The sequence below is a fragment of the Phodopus roborovskii genome, unplaced genomic scaffold, assembly GCF_943737965.1.
Source record: "Phodopus roborovskii unplaced genomic scaffold, PHOROB, whole genome shotgun sequence".
NCBI lineage: Eukaryota > Metazoa > Chordata > Mammalia > Rodentia > Cricetidae > Phodopus > Phodopus roborovskii.
In genome coordinates, this window is record NW_026126646.1 from 7,406,608 (window position 1) to 7,421,025 (window position 14,418).

Here is a 14,418-nt window from a genome sequence, read left to right on the forward strand (position 1 = left end):
TTCCACATAGTGTATGAAAGACCAGAAGATGTTGGGCAAGATGAGAATGAACCCCAGCACTGCATCAGAATAGTAATGGGGTAGGGTAGGGCCTTCCAGAGAGTTCCATGAGTATCCAAGACCTTTTCCTGGGGACTCCACAGAACAGTGGGTGAGTCCCAATGCCAGGCTGCATTGAGGTCATGAAAGCCGTGGAGTTTCAGGAGGATCCTACAGGATTAGTAACAGCCCCAAGTGGGAACTTTGGATTTGGTGGCCTGCCCCATAGAAGGAAAAACAGGTCAGCGGGAGTTTTTCCCTTCCTGGAGGGTGCACTTCCATTCTCCATGCAGCTCCCTCTCCTTCCCCTAAGAACAAGCAAGGATCAAAGAGAGGAAGGGGACAGAAGGGCTTGGGGAGCCCAGGTGGGACCCGCTGCTGGAGGCTGCGTTTGTCACAAAGTAGCTTTTTATAGGTCCTGGAGAGGGCACGGCCGCTAGCAGGGTCGCTGGATGCTTATGGCGGCTAGGAGCCCCGGTGACTCGCGCTCCTTTGTTCCTCCTCGCGCTCTTCCTCGGACGGCCCCAGGGAGGGCTCCCCAGCCGTGTCCCTGCTGCTTTCTGGGGACCCAGAGCAGAGAGAGGGCTCGGACTCGGCTCGGAATCCTCCGCTGGAATCAGGCAGCCGCGATTTGCGGAAGCTGCAGGTGCAAGCGTCCCTGGAATGCACCAGTTTGCGTGCTCCAGTCCTGTCTGTGGTTGCACGTGGTGAGGACAGCGCAGAGGATGCGAACTCACAGGTGGGCCGGGGAGGTGGCGGTGGAGGCAGGCGGGCAAAGGGGCGCGAGCCCCCCATGCGCGGCCACAGGTCCGTAGTCTCGCCGTTGTAAAGGAGCACAAAGCGACGCTGTGACAGCAGAGGGAGCATCTTCTGACTATGCAAGCTCTTTTGACAGGTCTCAAGAGCTAGATCTGCAGGGAGGCAGAGGAGTGACAAGGTGAATGAAAAGAGGACGTTTTGGAGCAGGGCAACTTCTCCAGCATGTCTGGAAACAGGAAGGAAAGGGTTTGGAGAGGAATTGGATGTAGGTGTGTCAGGTGACAGAGAAGTTGGAGCAGAGAGAGGGCTTGGCTGCCATGCAGATTATGGGGTGTTGGAAAACCAGACTTGTGGAGTCTGAACTTGGAGGCAAGTAGAATGGGGTATCCAGAAAGAAACACATGAGAAAATTGTGACATGGGGCTGTCCAGAGCTCACCCAAAGTCTCCATAACCACTCCAGGGATCACCTCCTTCAGGACTTCACAATTGGTATGTAAGGCAGGGTTGGAGTTCATTTCCAGCAGCCACACCTATGGCAGACAGTGGTCAACATCTCTTTCCACCTACAGCCCAGTTGGCCAGTAAGAAGCTGGAACTCTGGTCCCTATCAAGCTATGCGATTCTGGGCAGATTGTATCTCTCTAGAGCTTTGCTCCCCATGTTTGCTCGAGGAGTTAAGACGGCTCTTGGGGGCTGCTCAGTTCCAGTAGGAGATGAGCTCTATGAACACATCCGACCTTAGGGCTGAGTCTACCCATTGGGCCTGCTTATGTGGTCAATGTACAGATGGGCCCTACCTCCTTGTACCAGCCTACCAGACCTCATCTTCCCAAGACAGCACCTTGAAGTTCTCATCAATCAGGAAATCACAGCCAATGAGATCAAAGTAACCCAGCTTGCACTCCAGCTTGGACTTGACAGCCAGGAAGCAGTGGGCCATGATCTGCTGCATCCGTTTCTGTGGGTGAAGAAGGGAGGGACCCCGGCTGTGGCCTGTTGGTCCAGATGAAATCTCCTAGGCCTGAGCAATCAATCACACCTCTCCCCTGAACTCTAACACCCTCACCCGAATAGCTGTAACTGCCCACACTTTCACATGCTCAGAGACACAGGCTCACAGTCAGGAACTCATTCAACAAAATCATAGGGCTTCTACTGTGAGGCAGGTACTAGGAGATACAAAAGTGAAGAAAATTAGAACCCACAGAGAGGGACAGATAACTAGAACAGATAAAATCCTGGTAGTTCGACCTCAGGGGCCCACATAGTGGAACCAGAAGTGACTCCCATATGTTGTCCTTTGACCTCTACAAATGTGTCATGCTATGTGTACCCCTTAATATACTTTAAAAATGGAATTAAGATTTTTAGATGAGCTGTGGTGGCACATGCCTTTAATGCCAGCACTTGGAAGGCAGAGGCAGGTGGATCTTTATGAGTTTGAGGCCAGCCTGGTCTACAGAGTGATTGCCAGGACAGCCAAGGCTACCCAGAGGAACCCTGTCTGGGAAAACAAAACACTTTTTTTTTTTTTTTAACAGAGGTAAAAAGTAAAAAAATAGGAATGGACTAGAATTTCTGGAGTAGAAAAATGCAGTGTCTACAATTCTTTAGAAAGATAAGGAAAGGAAAAAAGGAAGGAAAGAAAAGAAGAAAAAGCATAGACATTGGAGCTTAAGAGATGGCTCAGTGGTTAGGAATGCTTGCTTTGCTCCTTCCAGAGGACCTGGGTTCAATTTCTAGCACCTGCATAACAGCATGCAGCCATCTGTAACCCCAGTTCTGCCAGCATCAGGCGGGCACTTGATATACAGACATACTTGCAGGCAAAACATCCATACACATTATACATATGTATTGGTTTTTTTGAGACAAGGTTTCTCTATTTAATAGCTCTTGCTGTCCTGGAACTCGCTCTGTAGAGGAGATCCACCTGCCTCTGCCTCCCAAAAACTGGAATTAAAGGCGAATGCCAGCATCGCCCAGCATAAATATGTATGTGTGTGTGTGTGTGTGTGTGTGTGTGTGTGTGTGTGTGTGTGTACATCAGGCAGTTCATAATCTTTTCCAACTATAGTTCCAAGGAATCCAAAGTCTTCTTCTGGCCTCTGTGAGTACCAGGCACATACATGGTGCCCATACATACATGCAGGCACTCAAACACATAAAAAAAAATTAAATCTCTTTTTTTAATGGAGAAATTATGACATTCCCACATAAGGCCAGGTATAGTGATGCACGCCTTTAATCCCAGCACTCAAGAGGCAGAGGCAGGCAGATCTTTGTGAGTTGAGGCTAGTCTGGTCTACATGGTGAGACCCAGTCTCAAAAACAAAGACATTTCCACATAAGGAAAAACAGAGGTATGCTTGTCCTGTAGTCCTTCCAACAGTAACTAGAACTCATATGAAGAAATAAAACAAAGAACCTAGTAGAGGTGACTATGTTAAATATAAAGCATCATGTGAGCCGGGTGGTAGGGACATATGCCTTTAATCCCAGTGCTTCGAAGGCAGATGCAGAGGCAGGTGGGTCTCTGAGTTTGAGGCCAGCCTGGTCTATAGAGGGAATTCTGGGACAGCCAAGGAAACAATGTCTCAAAAACAAAAAACAAAACAAAACAAAAAAAAAAAAAAAAAAACAAAAATAAATAAAATTAAAATAAAAAGAGTATATCTGAATACAACAAATCTAAAGTTACAAATGTGTAGAGCTGTGGTTTATTGCAATAACAGAACAATAGAGAATAGAGTATATTATAGAAAGTGTTTTTTCTATGCTATTGAAATTAACTTTATGTTTATCCTGAACTAACTTTATGTTAGTTTGAACTAAATATTAATGGTAATTCCAAATAGACCCATTAAGAAGACAATAAAATTACAATTAAAATGACATTCTAGAAAACATATATCTGCCATATTAAGAGGTAGTGGTTGAGGAAGTAAAAAACAAAAGGCATATAAGACACATAAAAATGGCTACAGAAGGTGGTGGCACACACCTTTAATCCCAGCACTCAGGAGGCAGAGGCAGAGGCAGGTGGGTCTCTGAGTGTGAGGCCAGCCTGGTCCACAGACCTTTACAAAACCTAATGAACAGTGGGTTATATGATCTTTTCTAATGCTCAGGAACATGTGTGTGCATATGTGCCTGACTGTGTGTCATGGTGTGAATGTGCAGTGTGTGCGGTATATGCATGTGTGTATAAGTGCACACCTGTGCACATGCTTCCAGAGAGCAGAGCTGGAACCTAGCATGTCTTCCTGCCCTGAGACAAGTTTCTCACTGAACTAGAATCTCACCTTTCAGCTAGGCTGGCTAGCCAGAAAGCTCTTAGGATCTACCTGTGTCCACTCTTCAGAACTGGGTTTACAGGCATGCACAGTCACATACGGATGTTGGAGACTTGAACTTACGCTTGGAAATAAAGTGCTCTTAACTGCAGATCTATTTCCTCAGCCTCCAAAGAACACTTTTAAAATACAGCACATATTGGGATAAAAAAACTTTTCATTCATTAATGTTTTGTGTAGTAGGTTGGAACCCAAAGCATGTGCATGCTAGGCAAATGCTCTACCGCCGAGCATAACCCTAACCCTCAACATTTTGTTTTGCTTGAGCCAGGATTTCATATAGACAAAGTTATCTTTGAATTTGATGTGTAGCTGAATATGATGCTGAGCTCCTGATACTCCTGCCTCCGCCTCCCAAATGGTAGGATTACAGGCATCGTGCTATCCCACCAGACTCCTGGCTTTTTCTTTCTTCCTTCCTTCCTTCCTTCCTTCCTTCCTTCCTTCCTTCCTTCCTTCCTCTTCCTTCTTTCTTCCTTCCTTCCTTCCTTCCTTTCTTCCTCTTTCTTTTTTCTTTCTATCTTTATCTTCTTTCTCTCTTTCCTTCCACCTTTCTTTCTTCCTTTCTTCTCTTCGTTCTCTCCTCCCCTCCTTCCCCACCCTCCCCAGTAGACCTCACCATGTAACTTTTATTGGTCTGAAACTATATAGACCAGACTGGCTTTGAACTCACAAAGATGTTTGCCTCTGCCTCCCATGTGTTGGGATTAAAGGTGTGCACCACCATGCCCAGTGTAGTAAAATGAGTTTAAGGAAACACTGTAAATATATGTATACCACACATTATATAACTAAGGAAACTGAAAAAATCCCTAGGAAAAACTAACTAAATAGAAAAATATAAAAAGACAAACAAACAAGAATAACAAAATAAAAAAAATTTTTTTTGTTTGTTTTTTGAGACAGAGTTTCTCTGTGTAGTCCTGGCTGACCCGGAACTCGCTCTCTATACCAGGCTAACCGCGTTCTCACAGAGATCCACCAGTCTCTGCCTTCCTAGGACTGGGATCAAAGGCATGTGTCACCACCACTGGGCTTGAATAGAAAATCTTAATAGACATCAACCAAACAAGATTTGGGGGTGGTAGTAAGGCAGTGTTAATGACAAATCTTCCCACAAAGGAAAGTTCAGGATGTTTTACAGGATGTGTCAATTTTTTTGTTTTTGTTTTTCTCATTGTAACAAATGCCTTCCAGAATTTCCTTCAAAGAGTAAAGATTTTTGTTTTACAGTTTCAGAGGTTTCCATCTACAGTTTCTCAAATTTGAGCAGGGCAGACTATCATAGGAGTGAGATAATGTGGCACAGCCTGTTCACCTCATGTATCAATTTAAACACAGACCTCAAACCTCTAAAACTATGAGCCAGATTATAATGTCAAGACGTTTTCTATGTAAAAGGGAGATGATACATTTCATAACAAAATTATATAAAATACTAAATAGAAAAGCTATAGGTTGGCTTTACTTATGAGCACAGATACAAAAAAATTAAAATACAAAAAAAATCAAACTCAGAAGCATATTTAAATTACTTATATACTACCACTTGGGATTTATTCCAGAAATGTAAAAGTAGTGAAAGTTAATCAATGCAATGCACATGAATAGAATGAAGGAAAAACAACACATGATTGTCTTATTCAGTATAGGAACCTCAGCATCCTACCCTAAAAAATACTTAGTAAACCAGGGAGAGAATTTGTCAGCCTTTCCTTCATATCAGAAGAAATACAAGGATGTTGACTTTGGCCTCTTCAACATGATATTGAAAATTACACCTGGAACAATTAGGCATGGATGGCTTCAGCACTACACATGCTCCAACGACTCATGAAAAACCATGTGCCCAGCCCAACTCATGGGCAGTATGTACACAGATTCCTGACTCAAAGCCAAACTGACCGTGAAGGTGGTGAAGACCCAATCTCTGGGGAGGCCCTTGGTCTTCCTAAACTTGTCATTGATGTATCGGTTGAGGTGCTCCATGCTCCACACAGTGCTCTCTTTCAGCACCATGTACAGGGGACTCTTCTTCTGCATGAACTACAGCAAAAGCAGAACCTAGAGGTCACCCTCTGAAGGGGCCACTCTGAAGGCTTCACCCCAACTTTCTGACCTTCACAGAAGCTCTATTTCTATCTCCTGTAAAAATTGCCTGTGAGATCCTCATGCATATTCCTTTATACCTTGAAACTTCCCAGTCAGCAAATCCCCCCAGACCCTATACAAGGAATCTCTGTTGAGGCAAAAGGTAGATAAAGGCTGCTAAAGCCACTCCCAAGCCTGGGCAGGCAGTCTGTAACTACACCCTTCCTCTGTGATCCCAAGTGATGAGAGTATTTTTCTGAGCTCATCCACACCTATAAGAAAAGGGCTTCTCCTCCATGGGGTCCTTACCTGATTGGTCAAGTGGCCACTGAGGTCACTGGAATGAGGGTCATACAGGCTGAGGGTGAGGCGGGCATAGCCATGGCCAAAAAAGACCATGTAGGGCATGGCACAGGCAATGAGCAGGTAGGAGCGCACATCAAACTTCTTCCCGTCCAGCAGCAGCGGGTTCTGGATGTATCTAGGGGGTACCATAAAGGGTACCTGGGGCTGCGTTGCTTGGTCAGCTGACCCAGATCTGTCATCCCCACAAAGACCATTTCCTCATTGCCTCCCACCTGTCCCAAGCATGACCACTGTTCATGGCCAGAGGACATTCCTGAGTCTGAACTGGTCAGAGGAATTGGGAAGAGGGCCTTATAACCAAATCTCTATTTATTGCAAGTGTCTGGCCACCACTTTAAGGTGCAGCTTTTACTAGGAAGTTTATGGGGGGCAGATTGGGCCCCTGTGGCAGGGAGAGCTGTCTGGAGGAGGATTGGCTTTGGAAGGGAGAGGGCATTCCACGTAGGACACTTCAGATGCAAGACTTAAGGTAGGAATTGCATGTTCTGGTAGGGGAGGGGGGAGGCTATGGAAAGAGAAGTACAAATAGCAGCTGTGGCCAGAGAAAGGGCAGATATTGGGTAAGGCTCTACTGGACCCTTCTAAAGGTGAGCTGACTTTTCCCTCCTAGTCATATGTGTAACTGAGGATCTGGGCCCCACTGTAGGCAGATGGGCCCTTGGTCAGCTCTGGGTTGCAGATAGGCTGTAGCTGGCTGGCTGGGCTGAGAGTAGGGAAGACAGCTGCAGAACAGAGGACACAGGGAACAAGCCCTCCTTGACAAGCCCCCACCCCTGGAGCCTGTGTTTAGGGGCAGTCTTGTCTGCCACCCCAGCTAAATGTGACACCCCCTGCACAGGCTGTAGGGGCAGATGTGGGCTGCTTGAGGCAGGTTGGTTGGGTGCTGCAGCCTGTCTGCAGCGTGGCTGACTTGTCAGCAGGAGTCACAGCCACCAGCTGGTCTGGATTATCCCTCTGAGACCAGACCCTTCCTGGCATCCATGCCCACACCTCTGCACCACCCGTGCCTGAGGTGCACGGAAGGGCATCTTGCGGTAGATGGGGTCGTCCTCAATGCTCTGGGTCTTGGCCTGAAGGGCAGCAACCTCCTCATGGCTCCTGATCAGAAAGATGCCCTTTCCCTGGTTGGAGGCCGTGGGCTTGCAGATCCATATCTGGGTTTCTGCAGGGAGTAACCCCTGAGCCTCTTGGCCCTGAGTACTCCTTGCCCCTCCCATCCCTCACCCTGCCCTGGCCCTGACCATACCGCAGCCTTGACCTTCCCTTTCATTGTCCCTTCCCATCAACCCTGACCACTCCAAACCACTCCAGCTGGCTTCAACCCTTGTCCTACCCTGATTTTACTACCTCACCTCAGTTTAGTGGGCTGTTCCTTTGTCTCACCTCAATCATACCCACAATCTGGTTATGGCCCTGCCACACCCCTACCTCTAACTAAGGCCACAACCCTCTTTCTCCAACCCCACAACACCAGAAACCACCAAGTCCTAAGCCCTGACTTCACTTTTCCTCTCTGGAACTAGTCCACCTTTTCCAGGTCTGGCCTTGCCCAACCCCCCTCCCACTCTGCTGGGGTCTGAACCTGATCTTGTCTACCCTTAGTGTGCCTAGCCCTACCCAGGGGCCTCTCACCATCAAATAGAGTGAAGAAGGCCTGTCTCTCATCCCTGATGTCCAGCCGATAGGTTTCTGGAAAAAACTCGTCCATTTTCAGGACCCTTGGGAGAACAGGGAGGTGAAGACATGGGGAGGGCTGTCCTCTCCTCAGACTTCGCCAGTGATCTAGTAGTTTGACCTGTAGGCTAGCTGGAAGGGGCATTCACCATTGTGTCCTCCAGCCTTCTTAGCCTTTGTTCACACTGTGACCTTGCAGAACATTCTTTTATGTGTCTCATACTCTCAGCTTTTCTGCAGTAGCCAGCCTTCTGGCTGCCAGACCCACTGTGGCTCCTCTGTCTCACCTCCCTGCTTTCTCTCTCCCAATTAGTCTCTTCTGTGTGGACTGGTTTCCAATGTCGAGACTGTGCCTGGCATAGAACCATAGTCAGTATGCATTTGAGCTCCCAAAGTGCCTTTCACCTAACAACACATCATACTCAGTTCTGGTCTCTCCCAGCCATCTACTTCTGTGGCCCAAGGCATCCTGGGCTAGTCCTTGTAAACTCCTTATGGAAAAGGACTGACACATCATTTTCAAATCTGCATCCCAAAGGCATGTAAGTTCTGGCCTGAGTAGTTACTTCCAGCATGTTGGGAGATGTGGGTGGGAGTATGCAGAGTGGGAATATAGATGGGTATAAAGGTGGGTGGGCAGATGATTTGCTGGTCAAGGTTAATAGGAAGTGGACAGCTGGGTATACAGATGTCTAGATGGTGATATGGATGGCTATATTCTAACTGCCACTTTGAGGGACAGATGGTGAGCAGTTGGTTGGATGAGTAGATAAATCTCTAAATAAATGTTTGGGTGAGTAAATGGCTGGGCAAGTAATCAGCGAACCATTGAGTGGTTCAGCTTGGCTGAGGAGTAGGGTTAGAGGAAACTGGATGGATATGGCTGGATGGGTAAGAAGGGGTAGGCACAAAATGATGGCAAAGTAGATGGGAGCAATGGATGAACACTGAGGGACATCCATGGGTGGCTGTTGTGGGCACAGAGTAAAATCTGAGTAGAGGATGGTGGGCGTGTGCTGGAGTAGAGGAAGATTGGTAGGGGTGAACCACGTGAAGGAGAGTGGTTTCTGGGGAGCTGCCGAGGGAGTGGTGAGTTTACGGAGTGGGGGGAAATGGTCCTAAGGAGACAGATGGAGGTAGAAATGGGTGTGCCTCTGGGACTGGGCAGGGTGGGCTCACTTGGCTTGGGTACTGGGCAGCAGCCTGGCTTTGCTCAAAGTGCGCCCATGCTCCCGCAGGGCACTGAGCAACCCGATCTTGGTAGTAAGCAGCTTATTGTTGGGGAGCTGGAACAGCAACTGCTGGCCTGGCAGGACAAAGAGGGCGATGTGGGTGGTGCCTTGAGGCTGCACCACATTGCCTCCCCTCGGGGAAGTTCCCTACCTTCCCGGAAGCTGCAGTAGTTGTCCCTGCACTTGATCTCACACCACTTTAGCTTGTAGTCCTCACAGTGACTGTCCTGAGTGCGTTGCCAGCCCTTGCTCTCACAGTAGCTGCTGATTCTGTGGGAGTAGACGGCAGTAATAACTGGGGCCTTTGGGGTTCTCTGAGGAAGGCAGGGCAGGAGTGGCTGCCTATAGCAGCATCTTGGGCTTGGTCCAAGTCAGGGGTGGGAATACAGACCAGGGCTGCCCAAACCCCACTCACATTGATGCTCCATTGGTGCCTCCGATGTAAAAGAAAGGGCCCTGACCAGGATTGGGCTGCTTATCCCCTTCCAGGAAGAGCCCCTCCAAGGAGGTCATAGGGGGTCTGGCAGTTTCTTCCTCCAGGAGGTCTATGGGCAGGTAGGTGGTAAGAAGCCTCAGCGTTTTGGCTCAGTAGGGTTTTCCCTGCCCCTCCCTGCTGCCATAAGACCCACCTGCATCTTGGTCCAGCCGACTTAGTTCAGGCCTGAGCCCCTCCTCGACACTGCTCCCCATCGGTTTCTCATGGGTCCAGCCTGGAGACCAGTGGTGTCAGGTGGAGGAATGGAGAGTACCCACCTAACTGCTTGAACACAGCCAATGCCAGCAGCTGCTAGGAACTAACCCAGCCCCTTTGGACCTCTCTTCAGCCCAATACAGATCTGACTGGAGGGTCTGGGGGGGTCATTATACTCAAGAAAGGAGGCAGTTTCCACCAGCCTTAAATCAGACATAGTCCAGGTAGTTTAGAGACCACAATGAGGGTGAAGAGGGCGGCCCCCCCTCCACTTTCCTTACCAGCAGGACAGGCTCCATGCAGGAAGTGGGCTGGAGTGTGAGGCAGGAGCCCTTACAGACATGATGTGGGGATGTCTCCAGAGGGCAGGGGTCACAATGTCTATGATGACATCATGGGTGACCCAAGGGTCTATGGTCAACCAGAGAGATGAGAGGCTGCACTAAATGGAGTTGGGGTAGGGAGTACCCACTGTGATGGCATGGATAGGTAGAGCCTGCAGATTCTTGAGCATATTGTCCCTAGTATGTGGGCCCCTGCTAGCTTCTCTCAGAGCCTGGTTGGCTGGCTGGCTGGGCATAGTCCCCTCCCTATGAGATTCTGTCCCTGGAAGCCCTGACTTGAGGGCATGTGGAACCAGTCCCAGAGTCATTCTGCATTCACCTGACACCCGAGTGTGGCATCGACGGATCCTGGACCGTTTGGGTCTCTTGGAGTTGACATGGGTCCGAGGGGGTTGACCCCGGCAGTGGATAAATCTTGTACGGCTGCGTGTTGCAGGCATGAGGGCACCAGGGCGAGGAACTCTTGGGGAAGATGTAGTCCCTACACTCCTTCGGGGTCTTCGAGCAGCCTGAGATCCCAGCCCTGGGATGGGGCAGACATCTGGCCTCCCCGCGTCCTGGGCTGTGGCTTCAGCTTGTGGCTCACTTCCGTCTCTGTGATGGCCATGAGGTCTTCCGGCCTGTGGGTGCAAGGCCATCTTTGCATCCCGTCTCTGCCGGGTGAGTCTTCTTCGGCCAAGACCGTCCTGGCCTCGGTGAGTGCGGCCTCTGTGTCTGCTGCAAAGAAGGTCCCCATCAGCCCTGTTGGTAGGTGCTCATCTGCAGGCTTGAAGTGCAGAAAGGCTCCTAGCCCCCAACAAAAGACCTACATACAAGTTTATGGCTTCCCAGATGCTCAGTCCCAGCCCTACTAACACAACCTGTCTATAGCTATTATCACTATTCTTCCGCTAGATGTTGCCATTTTCTCTGTTTGCCCGTTTTAGAACATTGTTGGGCATTTAAACACTTCCGAGGTGAATCTTTGTGCCTCACATTAAGGAAATAAACCCCGTTTGTTGAACAGGGGTGAGTGGGAAGACAGCACACAGAGGCTTGTGACTGGGAGGGAAAAATAAGCTGATGCCCCAAGATAGGAGCAGGTCAGCTCTACAGAGGAAAACAGGTCTGTGGATAGATGGACTGGCAGCAAAGAAAGGCCAAGGACATGAAAGTCAAACCATTGAGGCATTATATATGTCTACCAATTTCACCCCCACTGAATTGACAAGAGAAGAAAAAAAAAAAAAGTCCAAAAAGTTCTGTGGGGCAGAGAGAAAGTCTGGAATGAGAAATTCATACCTCTATAGAGGGTAGGCTGCAAGTGTGGAAGAATCCAGGAGTTCCTGGAGACCTCTTCCCATTTAGAAAAGACTCCAAGGAAGAGGCTGAGTTAGGAGCTTTAAAATGGGTCAGGATTGTAGATGTGATTCTGAAATCACTGGAAGGTCCTAGTGCATTCCACTGGGTTTCCAGAGCCCAGAAGCAGGTCTAAGGAGATCTGCTATGGAAATGGGACCTTAAGATACCAGTATTCAGTATTGTCCACAGCCTAAGAGGCTGCCTGGCTCAAGGGAAATCTTAGGAGGCCTCCTGGGTATGAACTAGAGGAACACATGGACACAAACACAGGAAGAAGAAAGTGGAATAGAAATGATATGAAAATGGAAAGAACTAGCTCACTACTGAAATGTGTTTGGGAGTGGGAGAGATGCTGTATTCTAAAAAGATACTGTGTTCTATAAGAACAGGAAGGAGCCTGTGGGAATGAAACATGAAACACAGAGGTCAGAATTAAGTCCAGAAAATTGTTTAGGAAGAACTGAGACAGGACCAGAAGGATTAAACTGAACACAAACTTGCAGAGACCCAACATTATAGCTTCTTGAGATATGAGGGAAGAAAGGAAGTTGGACACTCTATTTGGAGTTGGGGGCGGGTTGCCCTGTGGCCAACCAGTGCCCTCTAGCCTTTGAGGAGGGCACACATTGGAGTGCCAACTCCAGGAAACTGAGGAAGTTGGAAACAAGCCTGAACTACATTAAATCCTCTTTCAAACATTAAAAAACAAACAAACAAACAAAAAACCCCAAAACACAAAGCCCTACAAAATTACAAAAACTTTATTAAAAAAAACCTAGTGGGTGAGTAGGAATATGTCTACCTAAGAGAGGAAGGACTGGGATCCTGCCGGCTGTTACCCTGTCTAGTGAATGTGTTCCAGGGTCTCACTGAGGATGAGACCCAGAACCCAGAAAGGAAGCTCCACAGTAAAAGTTTCAGTTACTATTTTAGAAAACAAGCTGTCCAATAATGGAGCAAACCATGAGTCTTGGGATATAACATAAAAGTTGAGGGAAAACTCCAGGAGAGGAGCTAGACAGAAGCCTCAAGTCTTTATAATAAATGTAAAATAAACTCTTTACCTGGTCAGATAAAAAGACCGGCAGGAAATCACACCCCGGTACAATGGGCAGGAGATGCGCTTAAACCTGAAGAAGATGGCCAAGAAAATGACCACGTCAGTGTTCTGTTGAAGTTTTCCCCAGACACATTTGGCAACACAGGGCTCTGAGAAGGTGCTGACATTTTTTTTGAAGGGTTGGTGCCTCCCAAGCAGCGCTCACTGTCTGGGGATGTGTTCTTTGTGGATCTCAGGAGGTGGCCCTTCTGAGGGGTCAGTTCTGGGGAGACAGACATGGCTCTAGGCAAAGAGCTCATCCTGAGGGATTCCAGCCCTCCTCAGAGCTTGGGTTGCCCACGTGGGCCAGCCCCACCCCACAAGACATTCATTCCTTTCTTGGCTGAAGCACTGGAGTTTGGAGAGAATGGCCTCGGCAGACGGCTGAGGTCAGCCAAGCTGCCCAGTCCTCTCTCCTGTTTGTCTACTTCTGGAAAGGGCCAAAAATGGGGTACAGGAGGGCAAGAACTCAGCCTCAGCCCTAGTCAGGACCCTCAGCTGGCGACCAGCCAGTCTCTCTTACCTGCTCTGCAAGGTCTTAGGAACCCTCTGCTGGGATACAACAGTGGTGACCTGGCAACTGTCTCCAGGCAACAGTTACCAGGGGACTATGATTCAGCAGCTGCCCAAAGGTAAACAAGAGTTTTAGGTGGATGGTGAAAGGGGCCATTGTATGAGATGAGGGGCAGCCTCACAGAAGCTGGGCAAAGCAAGAGGTAAAGAGTGGGGATCAAATTAGTCTGAGGAGGCTGGGGGGGACTGAGGATAAGCAGGGGTCTTGTAATAGACACCCCCCCCCCAAGTCTGAACCATCCTCTTCTACCCTCTCATGATTTCTTCCAGGGCCTCCCTGAGCATTCACAAGGACTCCTTAATCCAGACCTAGTAATCTAGGATCTGACAGCAAGCATGGCTCAAAGTGGCTCTTGGTGCCAATTTGTAATTTCCTACTGAGGTCCGTGGTCTTGATTCCTAGAGCCCATGAACATGACTATTTTTTTTTAAAGAAAGGTCTGTACAGATGTAATTATCTTGCGTCAACCAGATGGGCTCTAAACCCAATGACTGATGACTTCCTCAAAGGGAAGCTGAATCAACAGTGTGCAGCCATAAACCACAGGAGGAAGTATGAGGACTCCCCCCAACGACGGCCTTGGTGAGGCATTGGTAGGATTTTGGAAATTCTGGAAAACAACTTCTGTTTTAGGCTACCCTCTAGCCCTCCTTTGTGTTTCTGCCCCTGCTAAGGGGACCAGTCATCCTCTTAGAGGCTGTGCACCCCTCGGTGTTACTAACGTGACTCCTCCCTTGAGGTCTCTTTCCCAGTCTAAGCTGCTGGGGTGTGAGGTTTGCTAGGTGAAGCTGGCAGGGCATCATCTCTCAGCTGTGCTGAGTCTTGAGGAAATAGGAGTGCTCCCATGGGC

General features: G+C 48.5%; 1 protein-coding gene across 1 annotated transcript; it reads right to left on the reverse strand.

The window, feature by feature from the left end:
- Nucleotides 1-429: 429 nt before the first annotated feature.
- Nucleotides 430-13,533, reverse strand: Ttll10 (tubulin tyrosine ligase like 10). Its single transcript, XM_051173874.1, is given in 14 exon segments — nucleotides 430-950; nucleotides 1,237-1,330; nucleotides 1,621-1,758; nucleotides 6,062-6,202; nucleotides 6,557-6,728; nucleotides 7,604-7,775; nucleotides 8,246-8,331; nucleotides 9,467-9,593; nucleotides 9,671-9,789; nucleotides 9,935-10,229; nucleotides 10,874-11,271; nucleotides 12,960-13,025; nucleotides 13,121-13,217; nucleotides 13,518-13,533. Coding segments are annotated over 13 exon segments (2,256 nt in total). The 5' UTR covers nucleotides 13,123-13,217; nucleotides 13,518-13,533; the 3' UTR covers nucleotides 430-504.
- Between the last annotated feature and the right edge of the window lie 885 nt (nucleotides 13,534-14,418).